At 41.4% G+C, this 16973-nt stretch overlaps 1 protein-coding gene across 32 annotated transcripts in view; it reads left to right on the forward strand.

Annotated features, from left to right (window-relative positions):
- Positions 1-16973, forward strand: part of SORBS1 (sorbin and SH3 domain containing 1) — a 158892-nt gene that overhangs the window by 82196 nt on the left and 59723 nt on the right. For 12 of the 32 annotated variants that reach the window (XM_057377064.1, XM_057377067.1, XM_057377075.1 and 9 more), the window contains exons 1-5: positions 1907-2088; positions 10711-10766; positions 11608-11673; positions 13668-13763; positions 16606-16725. In XM_057377064.1, coding sequence (XP_057233047.1) covers positions 2057-2088; positions 10711-10766; positions 11608-11673; positions 13668-13763; positions 16606-16725 — 370 coding nt within the window. In that variant the 5' untranslated portion in view covers positions 1907-2056. Of the gene's footprint in view, positions 1-1906; positions 2089-10710; positions 10767-11607; positions 11674-13667; positions 13764-16605; positions 16726-16973 lie in introns of those variants that run through there. The other 20 variants (XM_057377080.1, XM_057377084.1, XM_057377086.1 and 17 more) reach the window with 7 other exon arrangements.

The raw sequence follows: 16973 nt of genomic DNA on the forward strand, positions 1-16973 counted from the left end.
TTGCATACTGTGTAAACTGTGTTGCATGTTGTGTAAATAAGTATGTTTCGAGTGTGTTTCAAGTGGGCGATGACTGCACAGCTTACTTTGGACAATGTGGGGTTTTTGTTGACTATTCTGGTTTGCTTTTGAGAGCCACATGGGGTTAGGTTTTTTTGTTTAGTTGATTGGTTTGTAGAGGGGAGAGTAGGATCTGACCACTCAAAACATACTATTTTCCATTATCCTTTATTCTGACTGTTAATATGTGTGAAATGATCCTCTTCCTCCTCCACCTGCACCAAGTGTAAAGGGACTAGAATGTAAACTTAGAATTTAGGCCAGAGTTTTGCAAATAGTGTCTGGTATCTGTTATGTTGAAATCAAAAGCCCAGGCACAAGCTCCCCAACATTAGTCTTCGGGGTGTTGTAGTAAATGTGGGCTCCAGAGCCCTTTGTTTACTCTCACTAGAACTACCAGTGCCATATTTACACTGAGGTTTGGGATTGGTCTTAAATGACCTAAAATAGAGCAACATTTTCCAGCCTCTTCTGGCCCCTTAGCCAATATACRAAGTCAGAGTTGTGCCTATTTTTGTTTACAATTAAATGCTTCATTTAGTGGGAGGTACATATTGGGGTGCTAAATAATGTATTGGGGAGGAAAAAGGAGAGCTTGTGTTGCTGACTGAACCTGAGTCAGCATTTGACAGAGCATCAGTATGGGTTTATATGTATAGGTATTTGGAGACCTTTGTTCTGTGTCCTTTGCTAACATTTTACTGAAAGAATCACAACTTAGTATAAGCTTTGACCCACAAAGTCAACTTTGGTCTATGCCCATCTGCAATCAGCAACTCTTGCCATCTGTGTTGCTTTCTAGGTCTCATTGGAATGCTGAGATGCTCAACTTGCAATAATTTTCAGTACATTTTATCAGTCTGTAAGTTTGGCAGCAGATCAATGGCTGTACGTGTGTATTTGAGGAATCAAAATCCAGAGACAGGCTGCAAATAGAGACACACTGGAGTGTCAGTCATGAATGCCAGTGCTGSTGGCCAAGGATAGTACCAAGAGACTTGGGGGCCTCCTTCAAATTATTTCCACTATTAATCTACCTCTTGGTCTTGCATGAGCCAGCCTCCACGGACTGAGTTGAGGAAGCCTTGGTCTCAGTCATTTGTGCAGCAGACATTGGCTGTGGAAGGAAGGGATTCTGTGCTGCAATTTGCCTTTTTCACCAACGGGCTGCCCAGGCCTGGGGATGTGTGAGGATACCCTCGCTCTCCTAAAAGCTGGCACTGCCTGTACTCCAGGGCAAGTTTTATGTTGCCCAAAGGGAAGCCAAGCCACACTGTAGTGGGGACTCTCCACTCTAGGAACACCCTAGTACARCTGGTGGTTCAGAAGCTTTTTGCTGCCTGTTACAACGCTCATGGAGTGAGCATATTATATGCAATAGCCATACAAGCAGTGAGTTCCCCCTTGTGTAATGTCAGGTATTTATGCTACAAATCTCAACTGCCAAGAGCAGAAACTTTAGCTGCCCCTTCAGCTCCTACCCATTGAAATAGGATCTGCCACATCCAGTGCTAATGAAAWTTTTCCTTCCTTGACAAATAAATGGTGCCTGGTTTAAAAAAGCCAGAAAAGTGCTTCTTCAAGTACTTTCCCTGTATTTTAACATCCCTTCAAGGTCTTTCTGGCACTTCTCAAGTGCATCCCATACCAATGCTGCCCTGGAGCGTCACCTCCAACGTTTTTCCCTTCTCCAGCTCCGGAGGGGCAGGAAGAGACAGTGTCCTTCGTGATGACAGTGGCAGGGGAGTGACAGGCAGGCTGGGTGGGGGTGGCTGCTGGTGAGCAAGCCCAGTGACAGGATGGGGTGACTAAGAGCCAGCTGGYTAATTAAAGCACAGCAGTAGGAGGAGCAAAGTATTTAAGGGTGCCAGGGAGAAAGAGAGATGCCTCCACAAATTTCTTGTTACACTTAAGCAGCCAAGTGACTGGGCAAYACAGTGAAAGGTTTTTTAACTCTTTCATGTCTCTCACGGAGTGAAATCAAGAGACTAAGAAAATGCCTCCTTTGACTGAAAAGCCTGAATCGAGGTAAGGACACCAGTTTGGTTTTTAGTCACAGTTGGTCACATCTACCTCTCCTACAGCTGCAGTGAGCTAAACTCCAATGACCTTATATGCCTCTGGGATATTCTAATACACACTGAGTRGGTAGGTCTGGTGGGGCAGTGCACACTGATTTTCAGAACACTGCTTTCATTTGGATAGGTATTTCCTGTTGCTGATTGAATAGAAGCGGTGTCAGGATAGTCATTACATGGGTTTGTGTTCTCATTGAGGGAAATGGGCCTATCCTTGCCTCCTTACCCTAGTGACTGGATTTTTCTCCTAATTGTTTTTTATGGGAAGGAGAGATTGAAAGGAGTTCCTGAATGCTGATTCTGAGACAGTTACTAAGAGGAAAGTGAAGGGAAYGGATGTGGAATTCTCAGCAATATATGAATTTGTCACCTGAGGCTGGAGGAGTCAGAGGGAAGAGAAGAGGACTGACTTCTGGAATGTAACTTCCTTATGTTTCTGGAGACRCTTGGGATGTCAGACTGTTGCTTCACCCAACAGTTTGTTTTCTGTGAGTGTTTTCRGTAGTGAGCAGAGAAGCAGTCACTGTGTCCTTCATTCTGGCATGTAGGTGACTCAAGAAGCAGCACAGTCCAGCAGGACTGGCAAGGCAGCACTCCAGCGTGAATTCCTTGGCAGGCACAAGGCCTTGGGTGTGTGACGGTGGCCAGCCTTCAGACTTTTGCTGATACCCAGGTAGATGAATCAGTCCTCTCGCAATTTTTCTAGCATAGCAATGGTTCCAGGTTGGCAAAGGCTAAAGACAATTACATTGACTCATTTCAGCTTGCTTTCCACTAGGCTTGTCAGAGGTGTGTTGGAAGTATTGTACACCTGGCTCCCCATGTGCATTGGTTAGATTTAGCTTTATGTGGTTCTCAGGAGTTTGTTGCAGTTGTATAGTAGACCAACTCTCAAACTGATTTTTCTTATTCTGAAACTATAAAAAGCAACTTGTAAGACTGATACCTGTAAGGCCCTGTTACATTGTGCCAGATCAGCTAGTTTTGGATGTTGCATACGATAGAGGCCTGGATCTTCCATCTCTGTATAAAATGAGGCAGTCACCTRTATGTCTTGAAAAGTGTTAGATGTTGCTTAGTGAGTGTTTGTACAGAGCTTCAGAACAGCTAATGCAAGAAGAGGTCATAATTAAAAATTAACATTTCATGTGGCTACCACAGTGAACACTCATTAAGGCCTGAACAATTTCTCTGCCTTACACAACTGGGAATCTCCAGATGTGTCTGGGGTAGTATAAGATGGTCTGCAGCATTAAAGTATCTCAAGTATCTGTTTTGTATATCAAAGGTGCATCAGTCTTCTCTACCCTAATTTTTGTGAAATGTTTGTAAAGTGATTTGAACTTTGAGACACTAGTCATTCTCCAATTAGCATTTTTGCTTAATGTAGCTTCTTATTTACTACTTTATGTTTGAGAGTGACAGAGGTGAAGACAACCTTTGTTATACAAAATCATGCAAGAGAAGCTGCTGGATGTTGTTTAGATGATCTAATTGATTGTATTTATAGAATGCCATTCACTGTAGTAAATGCAGTGCAGTGTTTGTGTCCCTCAATCCTGCAGTCAGCTGAATAGATTCATTGTTATACATAATTAGAGCTTCTGGAATTTGGGTCTGTTTATTTACAGCAATTGTTCTGCAGAGGCCCAAGTGGCCCCATATCAGAGGTGTACAGAGATTTAGGTGCAGTACTGAGAGCAACCCATCTGCACAGCCCTTACAAGAAATCTCATAACAGCTTGAACTCAATGAATCCTCCATTTCTTCCAGCTGAAGTATAAAACCAGCRTCTTCTTGGCTAGGTGCGGTCATTGCAGATTGAAAGATTTTCCTTTTGCAACAAAGGTAAATCGGGTGCCATGGAACTAATTACCCCTTACYTGTAAATAAATTCCTGTTCCAGTAGCTGTGTGCTCCCTGCCCCAGTTCCTGGGTGAAGCTCAGTTAAGTGTCCTGAACAGTCCCAGGTTGTGTTATGCTGTTAAGTCATTTTTAGCCTTCCCTGGAGCTGGCAGCCTGAGAGCTGTGCTCACTGAGCTACCTTGTCTAGGATGTATGTCAGCTTGTTTGTAAAGTGCTTCCATAGTTGAGGTGTGATCATGCATATTGCGGATAAATCTGAACAGAAATCTCAACTTCTACGGCTGTCAAATGCTGTGCTTTGTGTCTTCTGCTAAGATGAATATGAGGTTTTATTTAAAATATCCTAGAAAATTTTATTTTTCTTTCTGAAGTTTCAGAATGTTCATGTGAGTTGCTTGGGYGTATGGGTGTGGCAGAAAGGCATTTGTTTCTTCAGCTGACACCCATGATACATGAGCCAGGGCTGCTGTCACCGTATCTCAGCCATCAAATACTAAAGACAGAGGGCAGTCCTGACAGACTCGGGAGGAAGTCAAAGCCCAGTTACAAGGTATTTAGAATCTATTGTAAGGAGAAATGTTTTGACTGTAAGACACGGATGTGAGCAGTTATTTTTTTGGAGGGAGCCCCTGGTATGCTGAATGTCGAGTCTGCTCTGAGCCAAGCAACCTTCTGGATGGCCATTTTTCAAGCCCTGAGTTTGTAGCAGACCAGGAAAYTGATGGCTCAAGCAGGAGCCACCTTTCATCCCCACAGTCCTCCAGGTATAAGTCAATGTTGCTTAGTGCAGGTTTAGTGGCTGATGTGAAATTATTCCAGTCTGTTTCTGTGCAGGGAGGTTCCTATAGACATCAAATCACTACCTGAACTAGCACTAATGGAATTCATTTTAGTATACAGGTCAGAATTAGAATGGACACAAAGAGTTTACCTTTTAAACCTTGCTGTCCAGCTGTCAGGCATGTCGGCTGTACTCTTTGATCCCTYGTTATGTGATGTTTGGTGGAGTTTAGACTTTGCCCTGACGACCTTTTACATTCTTCCACTATTTGCCAGATTTTAATGAGGTGATTGACAACATGCGGGCCGATTTCTTTGGATCTGCTTGTTTACAGGCTTGCAAAAAGAGGGCTCAGAGGTGCAATTGCTTTCTAAAAATGTATGGATAGGGGTGAGTGCAAGGAGGAAGAGCTGCTTAAACAGAAAAATTGTGTTGGTGCAAAACAATTTAGCTGTAGCTATTCATGAATTTAATTTAGGTTGCAAATGAGAAACAGAATTCATGCTATAAGAGGAATGAGTTCTGGAGCAGGCTTCCAGGAAGAGCAGTGGAGGCGGGAAACTTTAGCAGTTTTAAGCTGGAATGTGAAGTGTTCTTGCACAGGATTGTATGACACAGTTGCCTGCAATAGCATGGGAGTAGGCTGGATGACCCAGGAGATTCTTTACTGCCCCYTGCTCCACAAGTGGTGACCTTGAACTGAGTTAACTCAGGTTGCAATAAACTTTGTTTACTCTGRCATTGATGACTGTAAGATGACTTAGTTCAAAAGCATCTCTGAATTCTTAAAGCTGCATCTCTAGTTTACATTTCCTATTTAACTTTTATTATTAAGAGAGGCACATTCCTTGTGTATTGTATGAAAACTGACACATATAGCCCAGATAACTTAATTTTCCCTACTAGGAAGGCAACAGACACACACCACATTTAAAGAAAAAAAAAAAGCAGCATTGCATATGAAATGTGCTGTGTTTGTTTATTGTAACAGCTGTAATTATTCAATTATTTATAAGARCACACCTTATCCAGGCTGGTGTGTAATGATGCCATTTGCTTCATTTACTGAGCTTTCAGTGCTTTCTCTCTGCTGTCTTAACACTTGCTGAAGGGCGTGTGGAGGCTGTTGTACAGAATGGTGTGATTCTTCTGTGTGCACTGCTTGCTTACTCACAGTCTTTTCATGACATTTATTCTTAGGAGCATAATGTCTTCTGAAGGAACTACAGGATGTTCTTTAACCCTTAAAATAAAAAKCACAGACAATATATTTCAATATTTCAGAATAAAAGAATAATGACAGATGAAGAGAGAGCTGATTGCCTGAGTTAACCTGGAGCTGCCTGCTCTATTCTAGTTGGTTTTTCTCTTGTCAAGTTTTATGTGATTCAAGGTGAGAAGTTCACAGGAGAAGTGTTTTCCAGCAAGTTTCTTCAAGCAGAGGAACCTGCTTGAAGGTGGGAGGCACTAACTGCAGCACAGCTCTTTGCCCACTTTCCAGGTTTGGGGCTCCACATTGCTGACATGGCTCATCATTTGGGTCAGGGACACKGATGGCATTGTGAGAAAGAGTCTGAGCCAGGGTGAAACAAATGAGTGCTGTCAGTGATGTGTAAGACCTGACCAGGTGAAAAGTAAGTTTTGTGATTGCTAATCCCCTTTCAGTCTGAAAGCTTACCATTTTTCTGAAAGCCTCAACTCTTCCTTGATACTAATATAAACAAGAATTTTATTTTTCATTCAAATGTCGCCACAAAGCACTTAAAGCTCTTGTATATAGAGAGAAAACTTTCAAAGTGTGAAAAACTCAGAACAAAGAAAATGAAGCAGGGGTCTAAATCTCAGGAATATAAGGGGCCAGCACAGTAAGTTTTGAATGTACATCTTGTATCTAGCAATTGTTTTAAAAGCCTATATGAGTCATTGGAGCTGTCAGTAATAACAAGGGAAGAAAGGAAAGGAAGTTACTTTTCCCCACACTCACGTTAGACCACCAAAAATAACCACTGCCTGCAACTCTTAGCTGAGATACCAGTGACTTAAGAGCATGTGTCCTTGCTCAGAACTATTAATGAGCTGTTTGTTGCACMCTGCCTTTGTAGGGGGAGTATTCARACCTTTAGCGCATGTGAGATAATCCAGACAGGCTGTACAAAAGTAGTGGCCACTTATCTGCATTCCTCCTAAATAGGCTTCTGAACGCACTGCTCTCTTTTCCACACCAAGTAGGGAAGGAACTGCAGCCTTGGACAAATGTGCTGGGGTGAAAGGGAGGAAGGAAAAATTAAACATCCGTCTAGAGGTAGGACTGAACTGACAAGGAGTTGGTGGATGTTACAYATGGACATTGGCATGTTCAGGGTTACAGCTGCTGGCTTATGCCCTGAGGAATTCATTACCTTTCATTGTGTTTTGCTTGTGCGCAGCTTTGAAGCCTTTGTTGCTATGTCTGTCCCATTTCAGGAAAGGCACTAATTCCAGTCTGGCAAGGACACATTAGTTAGCTGTGTGGAGCAGGGAGCTGGGAGGAGACGCTTGGGTGCTTTCCTTTGGAGTACTTTTTCTAGTATTTTTCCTTTTTGTCTTTATCTGATCTGGCAGTAGGGAGTTCTCTGACCTGAGGAGCCTCATTCTTGGTTTCCTTTGAAAGGCTCCCTTCTGAAGTACTCCTGTGCGTGCTGCATGTGCGTCTACAGGAATGGCTTTGCCATGTCTGTAGGAAGTTCTGGAGGGGAACTGGGAGCAGCAAATTATTCCAGACCCACCTATTTCCATGRGCAGCCTGTCTGCCCAACCTGGCAGGGACTGGTCTGTCTGAGGAAGCACCATCCAAATGTTCATAGCACTCTGGCTTACAGCATGCACCTTCCCGGGTTACAGGGCAATACTTTGCTGCACCAGCACCCTGGAGCCACRTGTGTTACCTGCTGCACCGTCTGTCTGATCCCAAGAGCAGCCTTAGGACTGAGATTGGCCTAATGGGACTTGAGTGTATGGTCTGGGCCAAGTATATGAAGGACAAGTAGAATGATTCTGTAGCCCTAATGCAAAAAGGTGCCAAAACATGTTCTCAACTCAAAATATACACCATACTTCTGTTGATCTAAGCAGGTGTTATTTCTACCTGCATGTAGCAGATCCATATGCAGATTCTCAACTGATCAAAATCAACTTTTAAATGGGGTTTCTAAACTTAGACCAGCGCAGGGGCTCAGAATTGGTTACTCTCTCCCTGAGCATGCTGAATCCATTCTCTGGGTGCTTGAAAGAAGCTGATCAGTTTCACAGTAAGTGAACACTGAATGCTTGTTACTTTAATTGAATTCCATAATTGCTTGTAAGTGTGGGGATATGTGGAAAAGTAATTTTTCTAGATCCAATATAGATCTAGTTGGTACACATCTTCCATTTAATTTTAGCAATCTTCTTTAATTATCACTTTAATTTATCCTCAAATCAYTTTTTTGTAAAAAGTAATTTGTTCTGTTAGTGCTAAATAATTTTGCTTCTTTTTGATGTGAACTCTTTCCTAAATGCTTTTCTTAATACAGTGAAAGCCAGTGCTTCACACTTTAAGCAATGTCAAGATTTGAATCAAAAAGACATCACTGCAATCAGAGTTTTATGGCAGTTGTGATGCCACTGTTTCCAAACAAGTGAGACTGTTTAAAAAGGGTGAAGCATATGGGCACGAGTTTAATGGCTCACCTGCTGCCATTGTGGAAGGGAATGTGTCGCTGTGGCATGGGAGCAGTCAGTAGTGGACCCTCCTTTGCCCAGACATTATAGGTGGTAAATCCTCTTTCCTCTCCTGAAAAGGTAATACATTGAAGTATTTTTTCCCACCCTTTTTATCTTTGATATCAGAGAAAAGCAGTGCAACCGTTTGGGGATGCTTGGAGTGAAAGAAATTTTGTGGTGACCTGCATGAAGCCCATGGAGAGAGCCAGTGCTGAGTTAAAACATCTGGGTACCAGCAACCGCCTCAGCATCAGAGAGAGATTGATCCTAAAGCTGAGTTGGGATTTACTGCAGTGTTGCCCCTTCTTGTGGTTCTCTCCCAGCCCCGTGGAAGGACTGGTATTTATCCCAGTGAATTTAGCAAGTAATGTTTTTCTATGTGCAGAAGAGTGTGATACTGCAACAAATCTCCTTAAGCTGGATAACATATAATTTTAGACTGTTTCTTTCTAATTTGCCTGAGCTAAGGCATCTTTCTGGAAGGGAAATGTATGAAGATCAGAAAGACCATTATTATTAAGTATTTTTTGTCTAAATTTTCAAGCTGTGTCAACCATTAGTATTTCAGGGTACTCACTTCTAATATGAAATGGTAGAAACAAAAAGCAGATACTGTGTGGGCAGGCAAAATTGCATAGCAAACCTTAAAGATGGCCTTAGTTTTTGCTGTTGACTGGTTTTATACTGCACCCCCCCCCCCCTTTACATTGTGGTTCACTGGGATCAGCTTGGACTTAGGCTGAATCCTGCTGAGCCTTCATGAACCCACAATGTAGATCTTATGTGGGTATTTTAGTGAAGAAAATATTTAAATCATTAAGTGTTGGCAGCTGTTCCCAGGGTGGCTTGCTGGGGAGCCCAGATATTGGCTGGTTTTATAGACTCATTTGTTACTATATTTACTGGTTGAGTTTTCTTTCCTTTTGAGTGTCTGTTGAACATGCTCATTATATTCTGGTTGGTATGAAACAAATGCTGGTTAAGAAGGGAGACGCTTGAGGCAGGAGAACAAATTCAATTCTCTGAAGGGAATTTCCACCKCTTACAATGTTCCACTGCCGTCTCCAGTTCATGTAAAGGGAAAGGAAGGATCTCCAACTCTGTTGTTTAGTTTCTTGTTTCCCCAAGTAATTTTCCCTATACTTCTCAGWCTGCGCTTCTTGTTTATGCATGAGTTCATGATTTCAGATGCATATTTCCATTTGTGTCGTGAAAGTCATTAATTGTCTGGARCTACACTTGATCTCACTTTCTTTGAGGCTAACTTATTTGTGTGGGCAGAGATGAAGATTGGAGCACAGAATTAAAGGGCTTTTAATTCAGCCTAACGCCTTAAGGGAGCTGAGAGATCTTGTCAAACACAGACTTTTTGCAGAAATGCTCTTTGGCTATTCAAACCAACATCTGTGACATTGAAACCTGTTTGCTGCAGATATCAAGTCCCTCTAGGAGTGAGTACAAATAGGTGTCACCTATTTGTTTTCCTCTGCGAGSTGTCATCACCATGAAAACTGACTTTTTCTTCTGGTCCCCATCTGGTATTTTTTCTCTTGGGTTGGCAATTTCATTGCCTTTGGGCCCGGGAGAATTAAAGCTTCCAGTTTTATGTTTCACTTGCTGGAGTCTGATCCTGAAAATATCAGCAGCATTGCACGACTGGAAATGATTGGTGCAAAAGTTAATTTGCGTTTTGACAAGTGCATCTCTTCTGTATTATTATATCTTTCAAAGGAGAGACCAGCTTTGATATGAGCAACAGATTGCTTGAAATATGGAAAAGCCTTAATGTGAGGGTTTTATTTTAAAGCTTTTACTGTCGCTTTGATTTTTTTTAATTCTCTTAAAAGGTGATATACATTTTATATATTAGAAACTAGCCAGACTTGCACTTTGCCCTTTATATACTCTTAGACTTAAATGAGTATCTTTCAATTTTGTATTGAAGATTAGTTTTAAAGTCTGGAAGTAGTGCTTATATTGGGTGAAAATAATATTTAATTTCTGCTAATTATCAGCAAAAAATGTGTCTGGTGCCTGACATGAATCCATTTGGCATTTGGAAGGAATTTTTTTAAAGCAACTGTGACTGTTACCTTGACTGTTGTGGATGATCAGCACTGTGTCCAGTGCTGTCTGGGCAGACATGAGACATAATGTAATCATTCTGCCTTTCATTTTAAACAGACATAAACAAAATCCAGAAGTGAAAAAGGAAAGTCCCTCTGCCACAATGAGCTCTGGTGAGTCTGTTTTTTTTCTACTTGCACTCGTTGGCCTTCCTTTTTATTACCAGTAATATCCCTGTCCATTTCTGATGCAATTATTCACATCTGTTGCTTGAATATGGCCTCTGAAGCATAAAAAATAGCTGGAAACATCGTGGACTGGGCACTTTAGCTTATTTCAGTTTGGAATATAAGAATTCACAATTACTGATAACCTGAAAAAATGGTCTGAATTTGATACGTTCTGGTAGAGATGAATGCATGTTAGACATCTGGATAGAAAAAATCAGCTGTTTAAAGGAAAACAAGGGACCAGGAAAGGTGAGTTGATTGGGAAGAAGAAAACTTCTGGGCTTGTCTGGGTAGCAGGCTAAATCAGGGTGAAAAATACAGCAGATGTCAGACTTGAAGTGCCATATGTAAGACCTGTAGAATAATATTCCCACTTGATTTTAGCATCTTAGCAAGTTTCAACTGGAGTATCATGTCCTGGTTTTGGCACCACATTTTGAGAAAAATGTGAACTATTTTAAGAGAGTCCAGAGAAACATGACCTGGGAATTCAGTGTAAGCACCAATAAACTTACAGGCTGGGAAGYACTGGAACAGGTTGTGTTAGGGTGGTGCTGGAAGTTTGTAAGAGCTCACCAGGCAAACATTTGTCAGCAGTGACAGAGGTAAAGTTGTTTCTTTCATGGTTCAGAAATAGGACTTTCAATGACCTTTGGAGCTCCTTTCTAGCAGTGTCTCCTGTGTTTCCCTGCATTCACAAGAGCCAATTTTATTCATGTCAGCTGGAGACCTTGCAGACTTGAAAAAATCTTTCTTGAAAACGACTACTTCATTTGTCTTTCAGAACATGAAGAAGTTGATGTTGCAAAAACTGTTGTCAATGGGCTGAGCAGCAATGGACAAGAAAAAGGTGGGTTAAGAGCTCCAGAGACACCTCCGCAGCTCCCCCCGCATGTCAGCTGGTGATGTGCTCGATTTTCCCGGAAATTCACTGCAGCGGGGGCTTCCAAATTTAGTTCACTTGGCGACTGACACAAGAAAAGCCTTGTACTGCACCATGTTAGTAGCAGCAGCATTTCTTAGCTCAACAAGTGTTCTTTGTCTCTTTAAAGTGGSAGGCTGGACTTGCCTCTTTGTATATTTTTAGTGCTGTTTTGAGGAAAGCTGGACACTGCTTGAAGTACTTGTGAGCACCTGTGAATCACTATCTTAGTGTGTTGAGACAGCRTGGGTTTATGGGTGCCTGTGTGTGAACTGTGTTAACTTGAGGGAGAGGYGAAGGTTTGAGTCCAGGATTAAGGGGCAGGAAATAAGCATTTAAGTGATCGAAAAAAAATCTAAACAAGCCAGTCTTCATGTTAACATCTGCAGGTTTGCAGTGTGCTTTACAGCATTCAGCTTTGTATAGTGACCATGTCTGTTTTGGCAGGGTGAAAGAATGTGGGTATGGGTTGATTTTCTGTTCGTTTAATTTCCTTTCTTTTCCTTTGATGCSTTTTTATAGTGTTTAGTATTTTGACTGCATTGTGGATGGATGAATTCAGTCAGTTTCAAAGAAGAACAGAATCAGGATTGTTTCCTAAACCGCAGGGTGTTTGGTTTGGGATCTGTTGTATTCACAGCCTCTCTCCTCAGAAAGAAGTATGGAAAACAGGGTTTATTTGGGTTCCTCGTTTCTTAAAACAAAATAAAATAAAAAAAAAATCCTATCAAATTAAAAATTAATAATTTTATGAGGTTTGAAAATTTTCTTTCAAGCTCTTTGCCCATTTTATTGCTTGAGAGTCCTTTCCTAGGTTGTGAAGTCTGTGCTTTCCAGTTTTGCTGGGTATCAGAAAGATCTGCCACAAGAGGGTGTGTACACACCATCCTGATGTCAGTGCCTCCCTCAGGCTGGCCCACTGCTCAGTGTTGGTGTGTAAAGCTTTAGAAATGTGGTTCCTCTTACTCCTGATTTTGCGTGAGAGAGATGGCATGGAATGTGAGGAAACAAGTAGCGTTTTCCAGCTAAAACAGGAAACAGGTTTAAAACCTAAAACAGGTTTTAAAGAAGAAAATTCTCACTCTGCAGAAATCAGGAACACTACTCAAGTTATTCTGGTGGAGTCATGATATACAAGGTGTTTATTTTGGCAGCTCCTGTTGAGCTTCACCTCTGAATGGTCCTGCCTTTTTCACAACGAACCCTCTTTGTACACATTGATTTGAACAATTTCATAACAATTGCTAGAATTTTGCATAGTGCTATGTATGGTTTTCCCTGTGTTACTGCATATAGTATAATTAGTGTRCTAGCTGATGGAGCCAGGTAGAAATCTCTTCAATTTATGTTTATGTGAATGGATTTTTTTTCTGAAATAGCTAAACGGATGCTACCCTTTGGCATGGGACCTTTTTCAAGATTATTTCACTTCCTTCTGTTGTTGAACTTGWAAAAATATGAGCCATAAAATTCAGAATTCATGTAATGTAGTTAGTTTAATGTTCTTCTCTCAACCTTTCAGTACTTGTTTTTCTCACTTTATTTTGTTTTTACTGAACCATATTAATGTTTTACTTAACATTTTTATTTTTGCACGTAGTGTACCTCAGTTAAATGATTACACTAACATTTTTTGATGGCTTCTAAAAACTAATGCTTCCAGATTCTTTTTGCCCGCAGCATAGTGGCAGTCAGCAGTTAGTCCATTCAGTAAGCAGTTCTGTATGCTGCATACAGACACATCCTGAATTAGGGCGAATGAAGGGATATTTTTAAAGGTTGCATCATTTTTCTCTAGACTGCTTTTGTATTTGAAATTTCCTGCTATTGTGTCTCCAAGTGYGTTAGAAAATTTTGTGGCATGCTTCCCAAACTCTGGTCTTTCCTTTTTGGATGTGCCATTTACACTTTTGTGTTTGCAGCTGTTGACGTCCCTTTATGTACAAGCTCTATTTCTGCTGTTAAAATAATCCCTGTGAAGAAAGTGAAAAGTTCTCCTCACCTAGTGCTGCCTACAGGTATCTTCTTCCTTCCTCCCCTGCCATGTATCAGTTAGCCATCATTGCCTCTCTTCTTTGTCTCTGTCAWTGTGTCAGCTTCCCCCATGTGCTTTGGCTAATTCTCAGCATCATGCTCCTCTCACTCCTCCCAGAGCTGCAGATTTCATCAGTAGGTAATGCAGTTAGYTCTTGATGGCACAATGCACTGTTCTCAATCATGCTGCTCTTCTGCAGACATAATTGTGTCTGCTTGAATCTGGGATCATTGTAAGCTCTTTGASCAATGCTCAATTCTGAAAAATATTGTGATTTTTATAGACTCATTTTGAACCAAACTCCTGAAGAACCAAAGAATGTTACCTGCACATCTTTGGTCTTTATGAAAGTAAATGGTTCAACATTAGTGGCATGCTTTTGTTTTTCTGTACATGCACTGAATTTAATCTATATGTGAATAAGGATGTTGGGCTGTCTGTCATGCCCTCCCCAAGTGCATGCTTCCCCACTAGAAGTACAAGATTATGCTTGTACTTTGCTGGATTTGGACAGCCAGCCTAGTGTAGCTGATACTGCTTGTCTCTCCTAATCTGTCACGTGTGCTTTGTTGGACTAGTACAGTGCTAATGTCCTGTTTATTACTATCTGCTGGATTTCTATACTGAGAGATTCAGATTCTTCTTTTCTGTCAGTTCACCTAAATTGTGAGAGAATTCATCATCTTAGTCATTTGTTTTCATTTCCCAAGGTGATAGTCTGGCAAGATTTTWTTTTCAAATATTTTCAAAGCATTTTAATTTTTTTGAGTTTAGAGAATTTTTTTTCTGACTCTTTTGGTTCAGTATACAGGTTTAATATGTATGGAAAATTTTTTAAAAAATTGATTGCTAAATTTGTTTCTCCTCCAGTATGATGAAGATGGTGCTTAGACATGTYATACATGTTGAGCTCTATTTCCATTTCTCTCCAGTGACTGTGAAAGAAATGTAGGCATAGGGCTGTAGGAGGACAGCTACCCTAAACTCTTTATGGATATCTATATCAGGCCCAGTGGCTCCCAACAGTGTATTCGTGCCTTACAGCACTCTTAAAACTGGAGTCTTGGGGCTTAAACCTTTGTCCTGTGGTTTGGAGTGAGTCCATAGAGTCCTTGGGCTGCCTGTTGTACTAGGAGGATGGAGGTGATTCCAGAACTGCACTCCTGGGCAAAAGGAATCCTGACCCTACCTGAATCATGCAAATATCAGTCAGAGAAGTCAACTTCTGCTTCACCAGGAATGTGAGTGACCTTAAGTTGTGATCAGTTGTGGTATATTTAAAGATGAAACAGCTTTTGCTATGCCTGGATGGATAGTGCTTCCCCTCACAGAGGCTGCCTTAGTTGGCTAAAGGCTGAATTATAGGAAAGTATCCTCTGATTTCTTACTTGCTCCATYCTTTTCTTAGTCCTAAGTATGGATCTTAAACTATGCTTTTTGTGAAATTTCTAAAGCGTTGGAAGCCCACGTAAGGGCCTTGACAGTGGAGATTCCAGCATAGAGGGTTTTCARTAAGAGCCAGACTTTCCCCTGTATTATGGCCATGCTGGCTGGGATTTATAAGGTTTGCAACCTTAGCCAAGGTGTTAGCATGGTCTGTAGGCATAGTACTGGTGTGGATTTGATGGGGCATTACCTTGCTGAAATCAGCCAGGGAATATTGATATGCACAAATGTGGGCTGTTGTCTGGACAATAAACAACAGTCTTTGCCCCCTCTGTCCAGTCTGAAGGCATAATTTTTGTTRTAATAGCAGTTCCTAGAGAGGAGCTGCATCCTTCCCCATGCAGAGATAGCATGATCCTCRACCCATAGGAATGAAAATTATTGTGTTGTCACTTGTGTAATGCAGCAGGCACTCAGTACCTCTTYCTTCTCCCTGTGCAATAATGGTAGGGCTGGTCTTCTGGGTAGTCAGAGTGAAGTCTGATGGCAGCTGCAGGGTCACTAATAGTGAATGAGAAGAGGAGGTGATGTGTTTTTCTATGAAAGTGTCCTAGAGAGATGAGACACTTCTTAGGCTAATTAGTTCCAGAAGTATCTTAAAGCAAACAGATAGCTTTGAAGTACTGGTTTGTTATTGCCTAATAGGCTGACCCAAATCATGGACTGAAATACACAAAGGTAAGACTGCACAGAAGCTGTGCTGAACTGTGCCTCAGCTGGCATGATCTGGTATCTGGCTCATAGGTTGACCTCAATRGGCATATATTAAATCTCCTTCTACTTTTCAGCATTTGGGTTCTGTGTCAGAAGGTGAAATATTGACATGAACTGTGGAGATGGCAGGGAGATGGCTTGCAGTGCTTTGCCTTTAGATTATATTCAGCATCGTTACAAAATTTTATCTTCCAGTGGTCGTAAGTCTGCTGKTTTTTTTTCCTCTTTCAGTCCTCTACAAAGGGCATTTTTAAGCTTTAGCACAGAAGTGTATGCATTATGCCAGTGGSACATCCCTATTATAGAAGAGACACAGGTGTGATGGTAGACTTTCCTTGCTAGCAGAGTATCTCTGTACAAAGCAGAGCAAATAAAGCAAATGGACTTGTGACATTTGGTTCAAACACATTCTTTTTCCCCTCGTTTCTTTGCTCTGTTGCACTTACTCAGAACTTAACTGCTACRTTCATCAATTACATTAATATGAAACTGCTTTGATTTCTCAATGCTTTAAATACAGAGCTGATCTTCATCTGCACAAACATTACTAGATTGATTCACCTGGATGCAGCCATGCTAAAATTGCACTAGAGCTCTGATGGCTCCTAATAGCTTTGTATCATCCCTTTCTATGTGTTTCTTCTGTGCACGTGCATTTCCTGTAGAAATGGATCCCACAAAAGTCTGCAGTGGAAAAGGAGCTGTAACCCTCCGGGCAACTCCAACCTATGAAGGGAATCGGAATATCACTTCACCATCTCCTCAGGACGTTGAGCAACCTGAAAGTAAGTGGTGGAAGGTTGACTGGAATATGTTGCTTACAGTAACCTCAAGACAGGGCAGTCCAGGGTCTTGGACTTATTTTGTAACTGGTTTAAAGCCCAGAATTCCATAGTATGGTTGGAAACCTCTTGCAAGAACCAGATCAGTAGAGAGAGACTGATTCCTAGTCCAGGTTTCATGACCACTCATTGGCTTAAATCTGTCAGGAGCACCAAAACTCTCCTTTTCTTTGTCCATTTTTTTCTCCCCC

Source organism: Malurus melanocephalus, unplaced genomic scaffold (genome assembly GCF_030028575.1).
Source record: "Malurus melanocephalus ecotype Western Australia unplaced genomic scaffold, MMel_1.1 scaffold_299, whole genome shotgun sequence".
In the NCBI taxonomy this organism is placed as follows: Eukaryota; Metazoa; Chordata; class Aves; order Passeriformes; family Maluridae; genus Malurus; species Malurus melanocephalus.